Genomic DNA, 25,338 nt, shown 5'->3' with positions numbered 1-25,338 from the left:
CTGCAGTTCTTCGTCTACCTATTGGACCAAATAAATAAATCTTCATATACCCAATTTTTAAACTAAAAAAAGGAAAATAAAAGGTTCATCAACCCACTTAATCTGACCAAAATAGTTGGCTTTGATTATATACGTATTTTTTATTTTGTGTATGTTTTTTTTTTTTGGTAATTCACGTATATAAATAAATAACTTTATGCAGCAAAAAATACACATAAAACAAAAATAAAAATACACTCAATTGCAAAATTGCTTCTAAAAAAAAGTATACATATGAACCCTTTTTTTAAGTACATATATATGAACTTTTGATGCTTGTGTTATAATCGAAAAAAAAACCTAGTCAATTTTATTCACGTCATCAGAGATTAGTGTGACTTTTGCTAATTTGTTTAGGTATTATCTAAACTTATGAATTCAATTATTTTGATTTGAAATTACTCTTGTCAATCTGTATCATGAAAAATATAATGTACTTTTAAAAAGTGATAATTTTAGTCACTTTTCACAAAATTTGACACAAATCTTACCCATAGTTTAAACTCTTTAGTATAAAGTAATGTTTACCTTTTAAAAAATATATTGATTATAATGTGGTATTGAAATTGTGATAGAAAAAATGAGACTGAAAATAAAACGAGTGGATCAAAATGATCACTTTTTAAAATGTACAGAAATCAAAATAATATTTTTAAATTATATGAACTAAAATAAGTTCGGACACTAAAACAAACGTTCTAAAAGTATAAAAACTAAATCAACGAAATTAGAAAGTACTAAGTCTGGATTTTAACCTTAAATTTTTTATTTTTAAATTTACGTTTGCGAACTAAACTTTATTAAATTAAAAAAACCTACGCTTTGCGTTCGGAAAATAAAATAGAGAGATAATTGACGTATGTGCTAAGCTAACTGACAGTCAAAATCTCCACATTTCACATTCTCCGAATCGGATAATCCAAGAAACAAAAATGTCGACCCTTCGTTTCGCCAAAAGGCCGAAACCAACGAGCGGTCAATCGGGTCGGTTTCCGTCTTCATTTCCTCGCTCTGTTCGCAGAGCTCCCAGCTTCAATTGAATTATCTTCTTCTTACACCTCGTTGATTGGGAGAAGAATTGTATACAGATTTCATTTTCCTGCTCTATTGCCGACTTCTTTTTTTTTTCAATTTCACGCGAAGTCGTTGTCGATGCTTTTGGCGGCGAAGATGAGAAGAAATGCTCGCATCGCTACCAACTGGCTTGCGGCGTCCGGAAAATTAAATTTCCTCTCGGTTTGTGCTGTCCGCTTCCATTAATTCACCGTCTCTATTTCGTTTCTGATAAATTAGTTTTGGCCACTGAAATTTTGATGATGTTTTTGTGTTAAGGTGCTTTTAATAGCGGAAATTTTGTCTGAACTTTTCTGTTTTTCTTCTTTTACTATTCGTGAAGTGGATTGTATTTTGGGAATAACTTACATGTAATAACTGTTGTAATTAAGAGGTTTGAAAATTTAAGAGAATTACATCCCAATATTAGAAATCTCATTGAGGTAGAGATATTTACATTTTGATCATCATTCTAAATATCTTTCATCGTTTACTGACTTTTGAATTCTGATAACTGCTATATTGAGATTTTATATGTATTGTATTCAAAATAGGTGGGCTCTGAAAATGCATCTTACTCCATGATCGGTAAAATTAATAGTCATAGAATATTCGGGGATCGACTGGAGGCCTCTAGGATGTATGCTACTTCTTGTGCTAAGTTGTCGGATGAAACCCAAAAAGAAAATTCCGATTCCAATATGTTGGTTGATTCATTTGGAAGGCTGCACACTTACTTAAGGATCTCCTTGACAGAACGCTGCAACCTGCGATGTCAGTACTGTATGCCTGCAGAGGGTGTAGACCTGACTTCCAGCCCCAAACTTCTTACCCGGAATGAAATTCTTCGATTGGCTAACCTTTTTGTGAGCTCTGGAGTGAATAAAATTCGCTTGACTGGTGGGGAGCCTACCATTAGGAAAGATATTGAGGACATATGTTTAGAACTGTCTAATTTAAAAGGTTTGAAGACTCTGGCTATGACCACCAATGGAATTGTCCTTGCAAGAAAACTCCCGAAGCTGAAAGAATGTGGGCTTACTTCTATTAATATTAGTTTGGATACATTGGTTCCAGAAAAGTTTGAATTCATGACACGGCGCAAGGGGCACGAAAAGGTTATGGAATCAATCAATGCTGCAATAGACCTCGGTTACAACCCTGTTAAAGTATGTATTATCATTGCTAAAAGAAAACCATCCTTTTCGAACTGTTGTTAATTTTCTCATTTTCCTATTTCTCTATCAACTATATGTTGTTTTTGGAAGTCCACGCTAATCTATTTTCTTGTTTACCGTTTTGATACAGCAACAGACTGATATAATTCATACCTCATGCATCCTCTTACAAATTTTTTTCGCTATCTACTATTTTCAGGTGAACTGTGTTATAATGCGTGGCTTCAATGATGATGAAATATGCAATTTTGTTGAGTTGACTCGTGAGAAACCAATTAATATTCGATTCATTGAGTTTATGCCTTTTGACGGAAATGTTTGGAATGTCAAGAAACTGGTACCCTATTCAGAAATTTTTCAAACAGTGGTAAGGTAGAATCCTCACAGGTGATCTTAAAGATTTTGATATTTCCACGAATGTCCTTTATTTGTGCTAATTCGTTATATATTGCTGAACAGACTAAACACTATACAGGCCTGACACGACTAGGAGATCACCTTACAGAGACAGCAAAGAATTTCAGGATAGATGGGCATCAGGGTACAGTTTCTTTTATCACGTCAATGACTGAGCATTTTTGTGCTGGTTGCAATAGACTGCGACTCCTAGCAAATGGAAACTTCAAAGTCTGCTTATTTGGTCCATCAGAGGTAAATCTTCTTCTAGACTATTGTTGGATTTGGCTTAGAATGAGAGCAATATCATCAGAGACAGATTTATTTGAGTTGAAATACCCAATCTGATAACTTCCTTGGAAAGCTTTTTAGACCTGTCAATATTTCAAGGTCACATACGATTTTAAATTTCTTTTCAAAGGATGTTTTGATTGGTTTACTATTGACTAACACCTGGGTCCTAGGAGTTATAGTGTTCATGGCAATGGAGGAGATGTAGATCACTGGGATATCTGGTGAGCCTCCGTGGCACTAGGTCTTAAAGAGGGCCTTGGTTAGACTTTAAGTGATTCTCAGAGTACCTGGTTTTCTTTGTGGGCTTCTCAAAGTAAGGCCCATACAGGTATGCTCATGTATTCTCAATCTTGAGTACATGTTTGAGGTTTCCGGTCGATGATAAAGTTAGTTTAAACATGTGGATGTTTTTATGTGTTTGCCTTCTAACCTAGGATTTTCCATCCCATAGATGTTGTCTCAACATGAATTGAGCGATCTTCATTAAGAAAAACCTAAGACGTTGCACACATACTATTTCAGAGGACGCGTCCATAATATATGCATACATTGTGGTTGTGTCTTAGATTTTCAGTAGAAAAGCCTCCTAGGTCTTGTGGTAGTCCTGCTTTCTAACCTGGTGATTGTTGAGGGCCTGGGAGATTTTTAGGTGCATGGATAAGAAAAGTATCTATTGGTAATCCTTTTTATTGTCTCATATTCTTAATTAGATCAAGCATGATCCTTAGTTGTCTCCGACCAACTTAAATTTCATTCATATGTTGCTATAATAGTCGAAATGACTTTATGAAAAGGTTTTCAGTCGTATACCTGCACCCCGTATGTTCTGTCAACCTTGTTCTCAGGTCAAAGTCAATACGTTGTGCATTGTTGTTGAGTTGGATGAACTTTACTTCTAGATTTATTGATCTGAAGTAGCTCAAAATGTGTCATTTGCTAGACCTTTGTTTGCTTAGTTTTAAACTCAATATGGACCAAATTACTTGTGAGATAGATTGATAGGCATAGGATAGATTCCTGGTGAAGTACTGCCTGTCCATTTGTATTGTATGTTTATTCTTTAACTAATTCTTGACACTACAACTGCAAGTATAAAAATTCTTATCCATCCATTAATTTATTAGGGATCATTAATTTCAGGTTAGCTTGAGAGATCCACTTCGTCAGGGTGCTGATGATAACGAACTACGAGAAATAATTGGTGCAGCGGTACTCAACTTTATCCTTTCAATTCAAGATGCCTTAAACTTCATATTCTTAACATCTAACGAATTTCAGTCTAACTTATTTTACCATATCACCCTATTCGCTGCTATTGTGGGTATCATTGGTAATTTTACTCTTGTTCTTCAGGTAAGAAGGAAGAAAGCATCACATGCTGGAATGTTTGACATTGCAAAGACTGCAAATAGACCCATGATACACATCGGTGGCTAGGCTAAGCTTGGTAATTCCTTTCCCAAGACCTTTTCCCTTTCCAAACATGTCCTAGAGATCTGTGTACGGGCCTTGAGGTGGGTGCAGGTGCCCGGGTATAGGACCCAAAAAAAATGTCTTAGAGACAATCATATCTCTTGACTTGCAAATCTAAACTGCTTCAGGTTTCATTTTTGTCCAAGTATCTTAACTGGAGTAGAGAATTGTTGGTATACATGGAAACTGTAGAAACCACAGTCAAAACTGTACTGATACTATGAACAAGCCTGGTAAGTGAAAAACTCATACAAAAAACCCATACCCTGTTCTGATTTACTGCTGTAAAAAAAAAAAAGCTATCTCTCCCTTGCTGTTTCCTGTGCAACTTCTGTACCATTCTGCCGGTTGTAAGTTAAATGTCAATACAGAATGATTAGTTTTGATTATTTTGCGCCATTAGTTTGGTAGTTGAGCAAAATGTGATGTTATCATGTTTGTCCTAATTTCAAATTCAGCGTTGGAATGTTTTTGGTTTTGATCCTTTGCACCATCACATGAAAGAAGCAGCAGATTTATGGAATTTGTCGTAACGAAAGGGGAAATTCTGAAAATGACCCAATACAGCAAAAAACAGGGAGTGGAAGACTTTGACCTTCACGTCATGCATCAGTATGATTCACCTTCTTATAAATATATTTCGATACTTTTTTCTTTTTTTGGTTGCATAATTTATCATCTAATTTGATGGTCAAAGTCTTCTATTTCCTCTGTTTAGTCCTTTCCAATCACACACACGTATATGTTTATTTCTGAGTTCATCAACAAATGGGTGAAGTTTAGACCTTGCAGAATTTTACTTTTATGCCTACCAGTTGAGTTATGCTCACTGCTCAGTTTGATTCCAATATACGTAATTTTTTTTTCTGTAACATTACTTAGGGGCTATCTATTAGTTTTTGGTATATGAAGATATGTTGTTGGGTGCTTTGTTTTATTTTTCCATTGAAGTTGAATCTAAATTTGTGCTCGAGAGATAGCCGTCCCGTTGGATTCGCTCAAGGACCTACTGATTTTAGTTAAATATGCAATGCCTTATCCGATCGAAGAAGTTATTTTTTAAGGAGAGACTAAGCGTTTTTGGGATATACGTACGTACTCCTTGCTTGGAACCATTAGGAGCCCTAATGCTTTGGACTTAAGTAGGCTGAAAAAAGTCATACAACTTTTGACAGCCAAAATCCTGTTGTCTTGCCACTTGACCACACCTCAAACCCTCAGAAAATACTACAGTCTTAGGTGGCGAAGAGTCGATATTGAAGTGTCAAATTTTTTGGACATTGAAGTGTCAAATTTTCTCGTTTATGTGAGCTCTTGGAGAATAAGTGGATCCATTTTGGTTAGGACAACACATGCCTTTGACCGGACAGTTTTTTAGTTTTTAGAAAAAACAATAAAAAAGAAAAGAAAAAAAATATTTTTTTCTACTTCTCTGTTTTACTGGTCACAAATTTTAATGGTGATCAGTTACTGCCTAAGTATTTTCTTTTAAAAAATACTGCTATTAGTTTCGTAAGATTCACTTATGTTACATTTAAGTTTAACTTTAATTTACATTCTGATACGTTTTTAAAAATTTTAACTTTTTATTAGATTTAAAATTTCCTTTTTGTTTCTCGCTATGTAATTTCTTCGAACTCAAATTGGCCACGCAGATTACCGAGCGTTGCAGGAGCATATTGCCTAAGAATCTCACTTATAAGAAGTTGGGGAAGATTCAAATTCAAATCTCTAATTTAATTTGATGTAATGTCACATTCTAAAAGGATAAAATATTTTACACGTTCTCATTATTTGATAATAAGCACAGTTAATTAAATAAATTTAAACAAATGAAATTTGCTATCGGCAGCTTCTTTCAAGAACTGCCGTCTCTGAACATCGCCGCGCATTCTCCACCGATCGAGAATGGCGACGGACTTTCATTCGGAGGAGACGGCTCGCCGCCGGACGGTACGTCGGAAAGAGCTGCCAAAATCCGACGAATGCTCAGAGAACGAACGTGCCTGAAACTGAGAGACCTTTTCGTGTTCTTCGAGAAGACGTCGGAAGATTTAGAGAGAATGAGATAAACGAGAATCTGGACAAGGAAGAAGACGGCCGCAGTCGCTACAATTCCTTCCAAAGGGATAATCTCCATCGTCATCATCGTCGTCGAGAATTATGTATAACAATCAGAAATCGAAGGCGGAAGCTATGGAATGAAGCGGAACTACGCGAAGAAGGCTTATATATAGTCCAGGGAAAGAGGAAATTGGAAAAGCGTGGAGGATTTGTTTATCCAAGAAATTGAGGCTTACTTTGACTTCCCGCCATAAACTTCATCACCGACAGTGGAGGAGCAGAGGCGATGGAGCCGTGGAAGCTTCGACGCGTTTACAGCTAGCGCGTCAGTGGAGTTTCAACAAAATTTCTCGCTAGGTAAACAAAATTTCTGAAACTACTGTTTTCAATCACGATTCTTAATTATCATCCCGTCACTTTCAGTACATTAGTCATAGGAAAAAAAGAAAAAAAAAGCTTCTACTAGTTGAAAAGTTTCACCAGTTCATCTCTCTGCTGCTTTTTCTGAAAGATTCCAATTTAAAAGGCAGATTTCGACCTGAGAGGCAAAAAAAGGTTAAATCGAAAAGAAGTCATGGAGAAGACGACGATGGAAAATGACTAGCACTACACGTGCCAAATAATCTGTCCCTCTTTTGATTTGCTTGTTTTCTTTCCAAATGCAATGTCTATGTGGAGCTGCTTCATCCCTTTATTGTCTCTTTCCCCCAACATGGCACATTCCTTTATAGGTTACAGAAGTGATTCTCTTTCATCATTTTTGCAGAATAAAATGGTGGGTTGCCTTTAACAGTTCCAAGCAAAGTGGACCTTTGTTTTTCTCTAGAGATTATATTCTTCATGGAATATTCACTCAACAAACCAAACATTGAAGGTAAAAGAAGAAAAAAAGTAGAGAGAATGGACACTAAGAAATCTGGATTAAAATTCTTGAATCTATTCCTAGAGGGTTCAAACTGCTGAGCTTTATATATATATATATATAGATATATGCATTGACTCAAAACCATGACTGAAAGAGAGAATTGGGCAAGAAGGGAGGGAAATACTGCTAGTGCTGGGTGATAACACTGTAGATAAGGTTCAAATCTTATTATGTAGAGACATGGTTACCAAAGATGAAAAAGGAGAAGGAAGAAGGAGGAGGAGGAGGTAGCAGTATACTTCCAATCAATCATCTACTTGGGGTAGCTTTCTAAGATTCCTCTAACAAGCATATTCTACTATATTACCTGCAAACAAAATAAGACAATACAGATAAATTGACAGAAGATTGCTTGACAAAGAAACCTTAGTATTAAGGAAACACGTAAGCAAGAAGACAAGTTTCTTCAAATATATATCCTTAGACTATGCAGCCTATTACAAATGCCTCAGATTATGGGGTTTCTTCATATTTAAGGTGGTTTTAGAGAAAGAAGTAGACAAATCTCATCCTTACAGTTCAACAGGAGCTCAGTAGTTGCATAAAACATGAAAGACATTATGCAATGCAAGAGAGAGGTTCCAGTTATAGTTTGGTAAAGAGAGACAGATGTTTTGATCTTATAAATATGATTTGTGGATGTATTAGCCAGCATACAATTTATCTACTTCAAGACTAAGTTTTGGACACAGATTATCCAGACAGATTAGTCTACAGCCAGAATAACTATAGTTAAGACAGCCAGGAACATGCTAAAGATGGATACAAAGGAGGTAGTAAGCATAGGAAACCAAATTTGGCATGAAAATCACACACGGACCAACCATTGGTAATGGATTATAGTTCAGAACCAGAACTAATATACAGAGTTTTGAACCAGCACAATGAATAAATCAGTTGTCTTAATATGTAGCTAAGTTACATATTTCTTCCCAGATTACTCATCGAGCTCAGAAAACTTATTGATCATTAAGTCTTTTTTATTGTAGGAGCTTAAAGATAGACTTCTCAGATGTCTTGAAATGTTTATCATGGACTTGGCTGAGTTGTTTCGAATTTGTAGTCTTGTCGCATTATCACCAGAAAATAATCCGAAGTGCCATCAGAAGGAAATAAGAGCAGGATAAAGTTTTAATTTTTATCTAAGATCAATCTGCTCAAGATGGGTGTTTCTAGAAACAAAACCAAAAACAGCCATCATAAACCCTGAAAAGACTATCTCAGATATTCAAATCAATGACTTCGAAAGCTCTATGAACTCAACTGAGTAATTGGCATATCCATATTCCATACCACTGAATTCCTAGCCTAAAGGTCTAAACTATCACAAGCCACTCTTATGTGTTGTTAATTAATACTAAACATAAGCTCTTTCATTCCAAGTTCAGTATAGAAATGCATCCAACACAAACTACAAGAACAGATAGAATATGGAGTGTGAATAAAGAAGAGCACCAAAGGGGAACGAACACACACCTCAAATGGGCAGAAACAAAACTCAAGGAGAACCTCTGATTATTCTAAACTACAGTAGGAACATCCTCATTTCTGGGTCCGTCAATTCCCACCACTCCATTTTCGTCACCACTGCTATTGACAATTATAATCCCTCCTTCAGTGGCCACACTAGAAACGGTCTCAACACTGCCAGTCTGTTCCCCAGTCCCCATCTCCGCTTCCCCCAACTGGGTCGGCGATTGAGACGAATCCACTTGTATCGCCTCTGTAAAAATAGAACTATGCCTTCTGGCAATGTGCCGCAGAGTAGTCCTCAACCCATAACTGTCTTCTTGATGCATCAGGTCCCGGGCCCTCAAGGCCATCGTCGCCCCTCTGCAACTGACGTGATCCGAAGGGTCATCGGAGGGGAGCTTGAACCGGCAGAGGGGGCAGGAATCATGATTGGAGAGCCACGGGAGAATACAATCGGGATGGTAAAGATGAGAACAGGGGAGCTGTTTGGCTTCATCCTCGAGGACAAAGTGATCCTTGCAAATGGCGCAGATTAGAACTGGGTCGAGCTCGAGAATGGCGGAGGAGATTACAACGGTGGGAATCGCGGCAACGGAGGCCTTGATCGGAGTGAAGGCGTTGAGAGGAACAGGGGCGGGGAAATCTGAATCTGAGGAATCGGCAAGCTGCTGGAAGAGGCGGAGGAATTGGGGGCTGTTGAGGAGGTAATTGTCGTCGGAGGCGGGGGGGAGAGGGTCGTCGACGACGAAGGAGGAGGGATCGGAATCTGGAGGGGAGGCGGCGGAGGGAATGGAGATGGAAGAAGAGGAAGTGGGGATGGTGAAATCCATGTGCTCGAGGAAGTCAGTGAGGCAGTGAGGGCAGAGGAGGGAGGATTGGGGAGTGGAAGAAGAAGACGAAGAGGACAACTGGGGAGAAGGAGAAACCAAGGTGACGCTCATATCGCACTCGTGGCACCAGTACGTGTGTCTTCCAGCGGCGGCGGCGATGTCGGCTGAGGCGGAGGACATTGTTTTTACCACACCGGAGCTGACGAACCGATGATTTCTTGCTCTCTCTCTCTCTCTCTGCGTGTGTTTGTTTCAATTTTCTCTGCCCTCAAAATTGGGTAAAGATAAGAGCTTTGGGGGGTGTTTGGAATTGGGTTTTAGCGCAGTTGGTTAGTGGCGATGGCATTGGCAGAGCAGCCCTGGTGGGGCCGACGCTCGTCGATCTGCCATTCCCTTTGCTTTATTTGGTGGGTTGTAGCTTTCGTCTACTTTTTCTTTAGTTTGTTTCTTTTGTATACTATTTAGTTAACAAGAACAGTCGCTTTGGCCGAGTGGTTAAGGCGTGTGCCTGCTAAGTACATGGGGTTTCCCCGCGAGAGTTCGAATCTCTCAGGCGACGATCTTTTTTTTCCCTTTCCTTTTTAATGTTTTTTTCCTTGCAAATGAGGCGACAATTTATTTATTTATTATTATTTTTTACATCTTCTTTATCTAACTTATAATGACATTGACATATATTAACGGATTTTTTTTAAATATTCTTAAGGAGGCGACGAAATTTTTGGCTTTTTTTGTTTTTTTTTTTCCTGTTTTCTTTTACATCTTCTTTATCTAACTCGTAATGGCATTGACATATATTAACAGATTTTTAAAAATATTCTTAAATAGATGGAATTGCTCATTCTATTTTGGTTATTTAAAATTTTCATTCTATTTTGGTGTTGATGTTGATGTTTTTTTTTCCCTTCGAGGAGGTGGTTTAATTATTCTCTTTTTTGTTGGGAATACGAGAATGTAAGGGTGAAGATTTAAACTCGTGACGTTTTAGTCGAAAATAGATATCTTAACAAATTGAACTATGCTCAAGTTGACTTTTAGCTATTGATTAAAAAAGATGTTACAAAATTTAGCATAAAAAATAGGGAGATGATTGACAATGTGATGTTTGGTAGGTCGAAAGATTACTTACATCTTTTAAGAGTCAAAGAAATTCAAATTTTTCCAATTCTCTGTTGAATTGAACAAATAAAAAGTTTAGATACTATTTTGGTCCATTTAGTTTTGGTTTTTTTCGTCATTGTTCTTTCAAAACGTTTATTTCGGTTTTCATACTTTCAACTTTTGTCTACTTTAAAAAAACGATCAAATTAGTCTATATTGATAAAAATTTAACACATATTTTATACATAATAGAAACTCATTCAAATAAATTTATAGTTACATTTCAAATTATTGAAGGATTGAAGTGTTATGTTAAGATTATGATTGAAATAATTCTGGAGGTTAGAAGGAATTCACCCATTTTGACGATATATAATGCAATTACTGTATATCTTTATCTTTTTTTGCAAAGGATTTTTGAATTCCCGATAATTGCCCCAACTCCAATTTTCCCTTTCTCCAACATACATCGTTATTTTTAATTATAGAGAGTATTTGAAGTGAAATATTTTTATGAATTATAATTGAATCGGTTATCTTAATATCATTTTTTTTTGTTACATACACTTATTAATTTATCTGATCGAATATTCATAAACTTCGTCCAAACTTTAAGCTCCTAAATCATTCTACAAATTGAACGAGTATCACTGGAGAATTCAAACTCTCTAGAACAAAAGTAAAAATTGGTTAAGAAAAAAAAGGAGACAATTACTTTAAATAAAGCTATGGTCTACGCATTGGATTCCATCTAAAATAAGAAGGAAAAAAAAAAAGCTAATTACATTAATAATTTAAACATAAACAAATATTACATCTCCAGATCCGACACGTCGGCCAAACTCCTCGTCAACAAAAAAAAAAAACCAATAACATACAGAGCGACGACGACATATCGAACACCAACGGGGCTTCACGGCGGCGGATCGGCAGTCCGATCACCGGCTCAAGAGAGGGAACCAGCGTTCTTGGAAGTAAGACTGATAAGAGATCATGAAAAGGAGAAGCACGAGCAAAAACCCAACGCCCCACGGGGTGGCTCCGGCGCGGTGGAGCGAGTCTTTCTCCGGCAGCGGGAGGAGCGGCGGGAGGCGGCCGTTGTCTGCGTTGGAGAGCCAGTGGACGGCGAGGAGGAGGAGGAGCGGGGAGGCGATGAGGAGGAGCTTGAGCTGATCGAAGACGCCGTCGACGGCGGACTCGTAGTTGGAGTACCAAGAGAAGGTTAAGAACATGAGGAGGATAAGGAAGAAGAAGCACAGATGGAGGGGGAAACTGGGCTGAGACTCATCGGAATTATTCTGAACTGCCATGGCCGCCGGATTTTGAGAGCTCTTCTCAAAAGGGGGATTCACGAAGTGGGTTTTCTTGTTTTTTTCTTTTAGGGTGGAATTGAGAAATTTATATATGGTGTGTTTTTGTTGGGGGGAAATTTTGTGTGGCTACAAGGCTTTATATATAGTGGGTTTTTTTAACTCTCTCTCTCTCTCTCTCTCTCTCTCTCTCTCTCTCTCTCTCTCTCTCTCTCTCTCTCTCATAAAGAAAAAATGGTTATCCTCCAAAAGAAAATTGAGTTGAGTTGTTTGCATCTTACCATTGTTGGGCTTTTTTTTTTTTTTAAGTATTTAAGTCATATATATACGATATTCAAATTGAATCTGATCCCTCTATTGAAATTGGCAATATGCTCTGTGGTAGAAGAGTTATGGGTTCATATAAAAAGTAGGCTCTCGAGGGTGCTGAAAGAGTTGCCCAAAGGATTTTAGAATGTGACTAAAGTTTTCCATTGTTTCGATGAAGGGAAGGAAGGTCAAACAATATTTGTTCATATGATGTCTTTTGAGTGAAACAAAAAAATAAAGTCACGAGAGCGCTTATTATTCAATATACCATTGTGGAATATGGAAAATGTTCATTATCCTCCACATAGGTACTACCCCAATAAATTTACAAGACATTAATATCTATTTATTCATCTCTACATAAACATGCATACAAGGCACGTATATATAAAAAAAATCAAGATGTGACACAAATTCAACAAAAATCTTAGTCACAGGGTTAGGTTATTGAAGATCAGGAGAACATTTTTCTTACGAAATTTATGAGGTGCATTCAAAATCAGCGATACTACATCGAGGATCGAGTAATTTATGCTCCACACGTATTTGTCATTCTTGAATCATATAAATTTTAACCAACAAATTAAAGTACGCTGTTACCATTAAAATAACTCATCGAACTTTTTAAGTATAAGAATTCAAAGCAAAAGTAGTTCAATCTCATGTTGAATCACATCAAGATCTAAGTTTTCTTCATTATTTAAAATTAAAAAATTAAGAAGAAGAAAAAGAAAAAGTTACAATAATGCATAGACAAAGATATACTAGATTTGGATACTTCCAAGGGACGGTGTGATGGCATGGCATTGTATGGTTGAGATTCCAGTCAGAAACTTTAACCCAATAAGATCCCGCCACGTACGACCGACCATGCAGCGACCGAGGCAATCCCGTTACCATGTGTCCTTAAAAGTAATTAAAAATTAAAAGTGAGGGCAAAATTGACCGCCCAAAAACATAGCAGGTGGGAAAGAGGTGGCCACGTCATCTTTTCACTTACTTTTAAAAAAATATTTTACTTCCGTGATTGGTCGTTGGAGCTGACCAGTAAAGCGCTGACATATGTCTTTAATTAATTAATTCGTTTTTAAATGTGTAGAATATTATTTTTAAAATTACCCGTCTGTCAGGCACCGGAGGCGAAGGCTGGTTGTTTTACTGCTGTTACTCTTGTGACGTGGATGGTGTTGAAAAATGGGTAATCTGTGGTTTCTTTTTATTTTTTAATTCTGTATATTTAATTATAAAGCTCGAAGCATATTGTAATACGGTGGCCACATTACAATTACAAAAAGATTATATGATTTTATAAGATCATTTGGATTCGTGTCTTTTGTAGTTTAGTATCATAAATTAAAATATACTGCATAAAGTTATGGTAATGTACTGCTTTTATAATTTCTTTTAAATTTATTTTAAACAAAAAATATATATATATATATATTTTTTTTTTCAGGGGTTAAATCCTTTTTTCCTACCTCTAAGGTATATTAAATTTTGATTTAGGAAACTTTTAAAATGTCTATTTTTGTTATTGTAGTTTTTATTATTATTTTGTCCTCTAATATTCTCTTTAGTCAACTGTTATTTATAATATATATCTACATCAATATGTTAAGACTTATTTCCGAACCAACGTTATCAATTTATTAAAAGTAAAATAGAAAATTTAAAAGTTTGAAGATTGAGATATAAAATTTTTGCGTCCTCAAGGGATATTTTGGGTGATTTGGGACCTCAAGAAATATCCTTGAGGTCTTGGGTTCACCTTGCGTATGTACAGGTATGGAGATAGTGCATATACTCTCCATATATAAGTGCATAAAGACCAAAAATATGGGTATAAAGACTAAAGGACCGTCGACTTCTAGTTAATGAAAGAAAAAAAGAGATATAATAATTTTGCAACTTCAAGTAATAAAATGAAATAAGCTCAAATATCCATTAACCCAAAATCAAACTTAATTTTTTATATTTTACTTTATGTGCCATCATTCTAAAATCCCAAATAAATTTTTAAAAATTAAAAATTTATATTTTTGACCTATCTACATATATAGTTTGAAAGTATAACTAATTAATAACAGACATGGAGTAGGAATTCGAAGACATATGGACAAAAATTACAAATACCTCGATCATTAAGCAAAACTCTTTTACTGATTATTAAACGAATTGATCTAATATAAAATCTTCACCTATCATCTATTATATTCTAATGCATTGAACGATCTTAATCTCGATATTTTTGTAATTTTACAAGAAAAAAATTTTCTTAGTATGCAAGTTCTGTAACCCTTTAATCTATCACTTTATCCACATATTGCCTTTTTTTAAGGGTCAAAGTGTAAATATTGTATTTAAATGTTGCTATAGAAAAAGAAGTAAAAAAAAAAAAGGCTTCTCCAAAGAGTGGGATCCCAAGCTGCAGACTTGCTTTTTATCGCTGCCTAAATTAAAGATTGCCTTTTGTTTGCTTTAAAAGTCAAGCTGCAGCCCACTTCTAAATGGCATCTCTCTTTCAGAAAATAAAAATAAAAAATAAAATAGAAATTGTAAAAATAGGAAAATTATAATTTTGAAATTATTTGTAAAATTGTACATAATGATTTATGTCCACGCATGTAGTCAATATCTTTTGAAAAGAATGATTTTTTAGGTATACTATAGATTTTTATGGCATAATTTCTACTGTGTAAATTGCTACCGTGGCCAAGATTATCATATTATTTCAAATACTTTGTAAATGTGACGCCGGACTAAGGTCCCCTATTTTCAACCATTACAGCTAGCGCCAATCAGCTTTGCGATACGGACGGACACAAAAAAGAAAGCAGGCAGCAGAAATGCAAAAGAGAAGAGCAAAGATTCCCGACCCAGAGCATATTATTGACTCAACCACAAATCTGTTGAATGAAGGTAGCTTGCTTACTCTCAGCCGCTAGTTAAAAGGAAATCCGTTGACTTCGTTTATGCCCTTATGCGGTAAAGAAAGCAAGTGAGAGGAGGAGGGGTACATGAATGAACTGATACCACATCCGAATGAGAAGGATCCTGAGATCATGGGAGAATGGTCAAGAAAGGCTTAAAACAATTGATAGTCAATACATATACTAACAAGTTGCACCTTCATTTTAGGTGGCTCAATCATAAAAACTTTAAAATTATGCATGCTTTTTAATACTGCATAGGGAATTGAACTTGTGACCTACCAAAATATATTGGTGTCTTATTCATTGAACTACATCAAGAGGGTCATAATAAATAATTTTGACTTCTCTCATCATGTAAATGATGTTTGTTGATGCAAGATTCTACGAGGTGACATGTTGGTCACTGATTAGAGGTGGATGTCTAATCAGTTGAGATGACGATGACTTACAACGAGAATCTTGCGTGATACTCAACAACACGTATAATACTTCAAAAGTTAAGTCAGTATGTAATAAAGTAAAACTTAATTAGGTTGCATAGAATTATATTGAGTACCTTTGTGAGAAATAGACTCCGCCTATTATAGTGATCTTTAGAAAGTGATGTTGTCCTATTCATTCTGTGCTCAATACCTGGTGTTAGTGAATCTTAAGCCAGTGGTATACATGTTTTTAGATTGGTGTCGAATTAGGCTTTTGCAAGATAATTTAGAGGTGACTCCAATCGCTCAATCTGTCTCATCCTTGATCTATCTCAATTGTGACTCCACAACACATATTTACAGACGAGAGGATCACATGGCAGGCTTTAGTTCTAGCCATGGCAATTGTCATATTTTCCCTTAAAATTTAATTTTATCTCTCTCTCTCTTCTCTTTTCTCTTCCCTCCTTTAAATTTATCTCTCTGATTTTGTAGTGCAACTTTTTGCACACTTTTATATTGTGCTGCAAATGACAATTATATTACAATGGCTTCCCAAATGGAACCATGTGTTGTGACTTTGTGTCAACAAACAAGATCCCACCCAACACTGATGACTCAGTTATAAAGTTGCTTCACTTCCAACTTTAGAGAGAGAGAGAGAGAGAGAGAGAGAGAGAGAGAGAGAGAGAGAGAGAGAGAGAGAGAGAGAGAGAGAGAGAGAGAGAGAGAGAGAGAGAGAGAATAAATAATAATAATAAACTAAGAACCTTAATGTCTAAGCATCTGAGAACTCTGCAACAATAAGAAAAAAAAAAAGATTAAATAAAAGACCCCACCAAAAAAAAAAATGGTTCACAACAGAAATGATATTAAAAAAGAAAATTCTTATACAGTGATATCAGATAACAACAATGGTAACAGAAAGTGATACTGCAAGGAATCTGAATAATTTATTTCAAAAAATAAAACAAATTTATTTTTATTTTTGCTCAATTCAGAATCAATCGATAATTCTGCAAATAATTGATTTATTAATCATTCGTCTTCAGTTTAATTAATATTACTGTTATTCAAAAATTTTGACAGATAACGCAATAAAAAATTCTTATATTTTGAATTTAGTTTATTTTTATTACTTTCAATTTTTTTTTTTGTTATTTTAGGTTCATCCTGACACTTTATCCACTAAATTTTTTTGAAAGGTAAGTTACAAATTTGTATTAAAAGATTCGTGCATAGTTATTTTGCAAAAAAGACAGTAAATTAGTTATTACAAAGGTGTACGATGATTACTATAAATAAAAGTGTAACAAAATAAGTTAAGTGGAAAGAGACTAAAATAATATTTAGAATAAAAATGAATAAATTATTCGCAAATATTAATATTTATTGAAATTCTGAAAACTGGAATGAAATTTCACCTTCGAGAAAGTATAGTTCAATGAGCCGCACGATGCGGAAATGTGAAATTGGGCTCACATTGGGCTTTGCTGTTGGTGTCCTAGTGAGATTATGGGCCTTGCCGACTATAGTTGGGCCCAAAATAGGAAGATGGCTTAGGATAATAATTCTGACAAATAGCTTCTTATCTCATTATCAAAATTACCCATTTTATAAAATTATTTTATATGCATTGTCTTTTTAGAGACCGTAGCCACATACACTTATAAGATAACTCATGTGGTATCAAAAGGTAAATTAGTTATAATTGGTATTCCTACGGTAAATCTAGTTAAATCTGGTATCATAGTATATGCAATAATAACGTTGATATATCAATGATATACCTAATATAATAACTATATACTTGATTTAATATAGGTATAATTTTTTTTTTTATAAATTATCATTGATATAATGTTAAGGATGGATAAACTACCACTCAACTCAAAAACTTAAGCGGATGGATTAAGTAAATTTAATTCATTTATGGATATCTAACATATAACTTATTTGGTACACCATTAATATATATATATATATGAAAATCTGGCACGGTAAGTATGGCCATATTTTTAAAACTCAAAAGGATTGCTATATTAAAATATGATAAATATTTTAGCTACTCTACAAATTACTTTTTCTATATTAAATCAAACAAGCTGTTAATTTATAATATTGTTTTTAAGCTAATACTCATTGTCGTTTTAAAGATTAAATTTGAAAACAATAAGTTATAACATTATTTTGTTTTTGTACTTCGACTTTTTCATTTTGGTCCCTCTTCCAAACTATTCGTTTTGGTGTTTCTACTTTCAACTTTTGTTCGTTTTAGTTTATATACTTCGACGTTCATTTTAATACTTATATTCATTGTTTGATGAGAAATTTCAGAAAAAGAAACTCGAATTTAATGAATTTGAATTTATATTTATGTTTGTAATAATATATGATCATCTGATGCTTTCTCTCGGATGTAAACTTTAATTCAAGAGCATGTAAGCTTGTTCTTGAATCAATGAGGTTAATGCTTTCAACTTCTTACTTGTCGAAAGATCTTTGAGGTATTCGGCTTATAACTTATTGAATAATCTTTGAAGTCTTTGACTTTGAACTTGTTGAAGATGTAAGACTTGTTGATGAAGTTCTTAGGCTTATAGCTTCATGAAGTTCTTCAACTTGTAGTTTGATGAAATCTTCGACTTGTTTGGCGAAATTCGCAACTTAATGAAGTTCGCAGTTTGATGAAGTCTTTGGCTCGTTGCTTGATGAAGTCTTTGGCTCATTGAAGGGTGAAAGCTTGTTGAAGTTCTTCAGTTGGTTATGAATGTTCTGATGCTTCAGTTGGTTACGAATGTTCTGATGGTTCTCAATCTCTCTGAATGTCTCAAATGAAATGTGACCTCTCTATTTATAGAGTTTTGGTGGGTCTTATATGACTTCATCCAATTAGCTGATGTCATTAGACGACCATAGGAGAAACACGTGACATAATTTGATTTGCGGATTTAAAATGAATTAAGGACATGTGTAACTTCATGATTGATCATAAATATAATTTTTAAATTGTGACGTGACATTTATTAATTCGCTAAAATCTCTCCTCCAACACTTATGAAAAGTGAATATTTTGGTATCTTTATTTTCATTTTTATCTTACTAAATTCTTTTGAAATGTAATTATAAATTTGTATTAAAAGGTTTCTAATTTATATAAAATTTGTGTTAAAATTTTTCAATAGGAACCAAAATAGATACTATTTTTAAAAGTAAATGAACTAAAACAAACATTTTGAGATTACATAAACAAAAATAGAAAATACAATTACCAAAATGAACCAAAATCGAAATAAATAGACCAAAACAATATTTAAACCAAAATAATTTCATACCTTGAAATAAAAATATGATTAAATTATAAATTTAGCCTACGAATTTTGATGGTTATATTCACGTGGTCTTTTAAATTTTAAAAATAAAATTCCATCACAATCACTAATATCTTGATTTTTATGGTGATAAATCATTGTTACTGTCACATACTTAAATATGATAAGGTACATATACAATTTTTTTATTTTAAGAAATGAATTAACGAGTGATGATTTGATATACGATACGCAATACAAGAAATTAGTTAAATTCAACAACATAAAAATGAGTGAGCTACAAAATTCAATTTGAAATGTGATCTTTTGATATTATTTTTTCACGCGATTGCTATCTATAACGAAAATGTTTAAATACCATGTAATCTACTTATTTCATCTAGATACACACTATCATCAAAATTGTGAAATTAATGAAATGAGAAAGAAAAAGAGAAAGTAAAATATTAATCAATTTAGTCAACGCAACTTAATTTTTGGTTTGTTTTAATCGATGTACTTTCAAAATATTCATTTTGATTATTCTATTCTTAATTTTTGTTCATTTAATCCATATACATTCTAAATGTTCGTTTTGGTTTATCTACTTTTAAAAAGTGACTACTTTAATCGCTTAATTTTATTTTTAATCATAATTTTAACATCACACTACATTCAATATATTTTTTGAAATGTAAAAATGAATTTATAATATTAAAGAACTTTTGTTATAGGTAAAATTTATGTTAACATTTTGCTAATAAAAATTGAAATTTATGTTAATTTTTATTTTCTTACTTCTTGTATTGCGTTTGTTGGGGTATCGTGCCTTGATCTCATCTTCTACGTTTTGTCTAATATATTTACCTTTGTAAAAATTAAAAAGAAATTAAATGAAAATCGTCATAAAAAGACAAACATTTTGTTTCTCATACGTCATTATTACGTACATGGGAATCTTTCGTCACGGCAAGCGATTTTGTTTCTCGATGTTCTAGTGGGTTTGGTGAAAGACATCCCACTTTCCTCCCATTCCTCAATTTATGACACGTGTCCTTTAGAAAATAGCTTCTATTATTATTATTTTTTTAATTATTAGATCATAATAATTCGGTCGCCATATTTGACATTTTTTGCCCGAATCATATACGGATATACCTATGTTCAACGAATCACAAAATTGACATTAAGAAATTTTCAAATCTCATTTTTATAATAATTATGTTGCTTATATCTATGAAATGTGCTAATACGACTATACCTTTTATTTTCTCACATTTAGAAAAAAAACTATTTTAGAGCAATTAGTACATTTAATTTTGAAGTTTTGATAAATGAATATGAAAAATAGAGTAATTATGAATATCCTTTTAAATATTTATTTGGATAGTTTTATTATTCTTCTCATTTTGATGTAATTGTTGATTAATCTATGTGTCATTGTACTCAAGCATCACACACACACAAGAGTAAACCATAAATATTACATTTATTTATAATTTAAACGTAGTTCAACCGGCTAAAATATAAATAGTTTGTTTTAAACGTCTGAAACCCTCATCTCCATACGTCAAATGTTATATTTAAAGGAAAAAGGGATCAAAATGATATTTCTCGTCTATTAATTTTTAAACTTTGATTGCTATATAAACTTGATGTACATGGCTTTAAAACTTAAACTCGTTACACAGGTTAGAATTAAGAATTATACTAAAAATCATATATAAATTTGATAAAAAAGAAGGGAGATTTTCAAATAATGTTTGAAAGAATATAAATTAAAAAGGAACTAAAATATGGTATAAGCCTAATATATGTATATATATGTATGTGTATATATATATATATATAAAATAAAGTTCTCTCTGGAATCAAAAGAAGAGCTTTTTGGAAGCTAGTGTTCATGTTAGTGGAATGGAATGAACACACATAAATAATTGTCAATGTAATGATAACTTATGTGGCCAAAAGCTCTAGTGGTCCAAAATCCAACCACCACCATGGGCTTTATTTTTGCTAATAAAAGGTAATTTTTTGAAAAAAATGGTTGGGTTTTAAACTAGTTCTAAAATTAAGATAGATTATGTTTTTAAGAAGAAAAACCAGAGTAAATTATAGGGTGAAGATACAGTTTTGTAGATAAATTCTCTCCCACGATACGACCTCAAATGAAGTTTTTTGTGATACATGATTACATAGAAATATGCTATTTACCTCTTAAAAGAAAAAGTTTTATTGACAGCAGTTAAAAGTGGAGAAAAACTATTGTATATAAGTTAGAACAGCGTGTGATTGAGGGCGTGGAGCCAAAAAATTTCAAAAAGAGAAGCAAAATTTTACGTTATAACATTTTTAGACATAATTTTTTAGTTTTGAAATTTTAATTAAGATGTAGAAAATTGTCACCGTGCACTTGGATGAGACTTTCTAAATGAAATTACGGCCAAATTTATCGTGTTTAAAAAATAAACAATACTGTATCATTATAAAAATATGAAGATACGAACATCTTCTTATTCTAGACCTAACAAAAATATATATTAAGAAAAATAATAATAAATAAAGTTTTCCACCATCATTCTCTTCTATCACACTCACTTCTTCCGCAACATAAAAGGAAGTGGAAACCCATCAACTTTTTTCTCATCATCTTTGCCTTCTTCAACTTCACCATTGGCAACAACAAAATGGACTTCCATTTTGCTTTCAAATTGCTTCTGTTAACCCTCCTGCTAACGTCACCGGCGGTGAGGTTGGTGACAGCAGATGCAGAGAAAGACAAGGAGGAGTGCACGCAGCAATTGGCGGGGATGGCCACGTGTCTGCCGTACGTGAGCGGTGACGCAAAATCTCCCACACCCGACTGTTGCAATGGGCTGAAGGAAGTTCTGAAGAGCAACAAGAAGTGCTTGTGCGTTATAGTTAAAGACCGAAATGACCCTGATTTGGGGCTTCAGATTAATGTCACGCTCGCCTTGGGCTTGCCTGATTCTTGCCATGCCTCGGCCAATGTCTCCAATTGTCCCGGTAAATTGAACCGAATCGAACTCTATTAAATTGGTCATTTAAACTAAGCTATTTTTTAAAATTTTTAATTATTTTCTTTTGACTTCGACCGTTACAAACGGATAATTGAATCATTAATTTTGAAGATGATAATAGATGTTTTATTTACTGAACTAATATTGAAATTTCCGCCCACTATTTTGTTGGGACAAAAAGCGAATATTATAAATATTCATTATTTGTGCACGCTTTGCACTACTTTGTACCACTTCAAATTAATGTTCTTTTAATTACATTTAATCTAATTAAATGTGTTTAGTTACTTAGAGTTTGATTAGAACTCTTTTTATCAATTAAATAGATGAACTTTAATAATTTGTTCATAAATTAAACTAAACCACACACTGATGACATGCTGGTGGTAGAGCCATAAATTTTTTATTGAAAAATGATAAAAGGAAGTCTTAGAGATTTTAAAATTTTAGGGACAGATTAGAAAGGAAAGCTCCAAAATCTTAATACTTCATATAATTTTTTTTGTATTCAAACCAAAATGCAGTACTAGACTCTGCAAGATCTTAAGTTAGATTCTATTTTGAGTTGTCTCTCGTACTCTTTGAATTGATAGATGTACGTAAATTATCTTATCATCAAATTCGATATGTGATATGATTATAAAGGAGAAACTAAATATGGACGGTTCCAATAAGATTTCGTTACTGAACGAACCCTTTTTTTTTAAATTTATTTCATCTATTTCATGATTGGAACCAGAGGAATACACCTTACACCGCAATTTTTATTTAATTTGGTATGTTTGTTTGTTTTTGTTATTTTTTTTCTTTAAATTCTAATGGGATATGTAAAAAAATGGGATTGATGCAGCTCTTTTAAACTTGCCACCAAATTCCCCAGAGGCTCAAGTTTTCTATCAATTGGGCAAGAGCAACAGCTCCTCTGCTGCTGCTTCAGCAGCTGCTCCAATTAGCCCTTCTTCTACCACTAATTCTACTGGTAAATTGGCTTTTGAAATTTCTTAACTTTTGGAGTTTGGAAAAGAAAATGATGCTCATTAATGGCTTAATTCTCCTTCAATACATTGCAGTTGGAGGGGGAAGCAGAATTGGACCAGACAAGGGTGAAGCTTGCTACAGAGGAAACAAATGGCTGCCATTGGAGAACTTGGTTTTTGGAGCTCTTTTACTCTGTTTTTTCTTGGATTCACTCTATGTGTAGACAATATGTTGAGTTTATTCATCTTTTTCTATTTGATGCTATGTTGTCGTAACTCGTGAGAATATGACATATTCTGTTCGTTTTTTAACAAGATATTTATGGTTGGTTTTCAAGGTGAGAAAGAATGTGAAAGTTTAACTATTTATTACTATAGTGGTTTTGTTTATTTATTTGGTTAAAGTTACATGTGTAACTTTACAGGTTAAGCTTTTAAGTTATTTCAATATGTAAAAATGTTACATATGTGTTTACTTCTGTGTGAGGGGTTATGGACAATTAGTTGTGTTTTTCCTCATCTAAAATCAACTATTTCTCATTTGAGTTCTTCATTCTCTCACAATAATTCTATATTATTTTGAGTTGTTGTTTTTATTTGTGTTGAAAGCAAGTATCTAAGAGTTATGTCAGATCCGAGTAGTTCGAGATTGCTGTTCTACAGTGCTTTGGCAGTATTGTTTGTAGCAAGTTACGTTGTAATCTGTTTGTCAATATTACACAATTTATATATACAATGTATATTTTTCCAACATTAATAAGTTGAACCATACTTTCGTTAGGATGAAATCGACAAACACACTGCTGCCCTTCTAATCTGATCTTGAATATAAAATAATTTAGGTGAGGGCAATTGTGCTGCCATCATTCTTTTTTACTTCCACCTTTGGTTTTGAAAAGACAAGCAATAATTGTACATTTCTTTTTTCTAGTAACGGGAGTGACCATGGTGGTCACCTATCTAGGAATTTTCTTTTTTAAAGACCTATTTAGGATTTAATATCCTACGAGTTACCTTGTCAACCAAATGTAGTAGGGTCATGCGGTTGACTCGTGATTAGTTGAGATACGCACAAGCTGATTCCCACACACAGATATTAAAAAAAAAAGAAGAAAAAAAAAACGAGAGTGACGATCAAATCAATAACAGCAAGAAAAGAAAAAATAAAGGAAAAAAGAAATTAAGATAGGTTACATTTGAAATGTGGGAATATTCAAATTTATGATGCATAAGACTTAGAGAAGGTATTGGTGCTTGAACATGAGATATGCTAAATTTAGCTATATACAAAATTTTTACATCAAATAAGGGTAAATTAGGTAAGTAATTAGTCAACATGAGTAGTTTGAGTGGTTAAACCAAATATATATCTTCCATCAATATTGAAAGTTTGAATGTCCACTTGAATAATTTTTTTTTAGAAAAGATATTTTATGTAAATTTATAATTAGTTTTAAATAAAATATGAAATAGAATTGAATATTTTGAAAAATATGATAATCTTAAACATAAAATTTTAATTATAAGAAGATTATAATTATACAATTTTGTGGAAACATCTAAAATTCTGTAACATATTTGTTGTTTTCCCTTTTTGGAACATATTTGTCCCTTTCTTGTTTTTAGAACATATTTGTAAATTTTTCTTGAATAAATATCTAAGGTATTTGTCAACTTTTTGGTCGACATAATCTTAATATCTAATTGTTTTTAGAGTTTTTAAATTTTTAAATTTAGAATTTTAAAATGCAGAAACAGAAATACATTAAAAAATATATAAAATTTTGTTGACAAATTTACTCTTTTATGTTATAAACTTATTTTATTTCTTATTAAATTAAAATATAATGTATTATAAATCATATAAGATTGTAAAACACTAATTATACAAAATTCAACAATAATAAATTAATAATATTTTAATTAAATTAAATATTTACTGGTAGTAGTTACTACTACTAGTTTATAGATCATAAATACACCTTCTAAAATAAAGATTTAATTTTTGAATGTATTTTTTAATAGAACATGTGGGATGAAGATTTGAACTCGTGACGGTTTGGTTAGAGATAAATGTCTTAACCACCTGAGAGAGGAGATTGCACAATGTTCTTTTCTAAATTAATTGAAAAAATATAATATTTTAATAAATATTATGAAAACAAACAACATTAATGAAAAATAAATCCCAAGAGCAAGAGTTTTCGTC

General features: G+C 33.3%; 5 protein-coding genes and 1 non-coding gene across 9 annotated transcripts; 3 read left to right on the top strand and 3 right to left on the bottom strand.

Moving 5' to 3' along the window:
• Nucleotides 1-926: 926 nt before the first annotated feature.
• Nucleotides 927-4,822, top strand: CNX2 (cofactor of nitrate reductase and xanthine dehydrogenase 2). Of its 4 annotated transcripts, none has more exons than XR_015787183.1 (7): nucleotides 927-1,275; nucleotides 1,647-2,261; nucleotides 2,470-2,637; nucleotides 2,730-2,921; nucleotides 3,140-3,288; nucleotides 4,101-4,169; nucleotides 4,314-4,383. XR_015787183.1 is itself a non-coding variant. In XM_022291486.2 (7 exons), exons 1-6 carry the CDS (start codon nucleotides 1,192-1,194, stop codon nucleotides 4,395-4,397), a joined length of 1,212 nt encoding a protein of 403 aa, XP_022147178.1. In that variant the 5' UTR covers nucleotides 930-1,191; the 3' UTR covers nucleotides 4,398-4,407; nucleotides 4,562-4,822. The 4 variants fall into 4 exon arrangements, 2 of the variants coding, with proteins under 2 accessions (XP_022147178.1, XP_022147173.1); XR_002602152.2 differs by having other exon boundaries at nucleotides 928-1,275; nucleotides 3,131-3,288; XM_022291486.2 differs by lacking the exon at nucleotides 3,140-3,288 and adding an exon at nucleotides 4,562-4,822 and having other exon boundaries at nucleotides 930-1,275; nucleotides 4,314-4,407.
• A 1,322-nt stretch (nucleotides 4,823-6,144) lies between these two features.
• LOC111016209 (uncharacterized) lies at nucleotides 6,145-6,709 on the bottom strand. The gene has a single exon (XM_022291511.2). It carries the CDS (start codon nucleotides 6,580-6,582, stop codon nucleotides 6,292-6,294), a length of 291 nt encoding a protein of 96 aa, XP_022147203.1. The 5' UTR covers nucleotides 6,583-6,709; the 3' UTR covers nucleotides 6,145-6,291.
• Nucleotides 6,710-6,855: 146 nt separating this feature from the next.
• Nucleotides 6,856-10,025, bottom strand: LOC111016199 (uncharacterized). The gene is made up of 2 exons (XM_022291500.2): nucleotides 8,899-10,025; nucleotides 6,856-7,729 (listed from the first exon to the last, which is right to left on the bottom strand). Exon 1 carries the CDS (start codon nucleotides 9,903-9,905, stop codon nucleotides 8,943-8,945), a length of 963 nt encoding a protein of 320 aa, XP_022147192.1. The 5' UTR covers nucleotides 9,906-10,025; the 3' UTR covers nucleotides 6,856-7,729; nucleotides 8,899-8,942.
• A 177-nt stretch (nucleotides 10,026-10,202) lies between these two features.
• TRNAS-GCU (transfer RNA serine (anticodon GCU)) lies at nucleotides 10,203-10,284 on the top strand. Its single transcript has one exon. It is a non-coding gene; the product is annotated as a tRNA-Ser (tRNA).
• Nucleotides 10,285-11,537: 1,253 nt separating this feature from the next.
• On the bottom strand, nucleotides 11,538-12,276 carry LOC111019747 (oxidoreductase/transition metal ion-binding protein). Its single transcript, XM_022296198.2, has one exon. It carries the CDS (start codon nucleotides 12,134-12,136, stop codon nucleotides 11,765-11,767), a length of 372 nt encoding a protein of 123 aa, XP_022151890.1. The 5' UTR covers nucleotides 12,137-12,276; the 3' UTR covers nucleotides 11,538-11,764.
• A 9,466-nt stretch (nucleotides 12,277-21,742) lies between these two features.
• Nucleotides 21,743-23,506, top strand: LOC111018659 (non-specific lipid transfer protein GPI-anchored 14). Its single transcript, XM_022294853.2, has 3 exons — nucleotides 21,743-22,138; nucleotides 23,003-23,131; nucleotides 23,223-23,506. Exons 1-3 carry the CDS (start codon nucleotides 21,799-21,801, stop codon nucleotides 23,351-23,353), a joined length of 600 nt encoding a protein of 199 aa, XP_022150545.1. The 5' UTR covers nucleotides 21,743-21,798; the 3' UTR covers nucleotides 23,354-23,506.
• The last annotated feature ends 1,832 nt before the right edge of the window (nucleotides 23,507-25,338 follow it).

Source organism: Momordica charantia (assembly GCF_013281855.1).
Source record: "Momordica charantia cultivar OHB3-1 chromosome 9 unlocalized genomic scaffold, Mcharantia_2.0 BLBB01000009.1, whole genome shotgun sequence".
Classification (NCBI taxonomy): domain Eukaryota; kingdom Viridiplantae; phylum Streptophyta; class Magnoliopsida; order Cucurbitales; family Cucurbitaceae; genus Momordica; species Momordica charantia.
The sequence above is the reverse complement of the archived record's forward strand: the minus strand, read 5'-3'. Positions and strand labels throughout refer to the sequence as shown.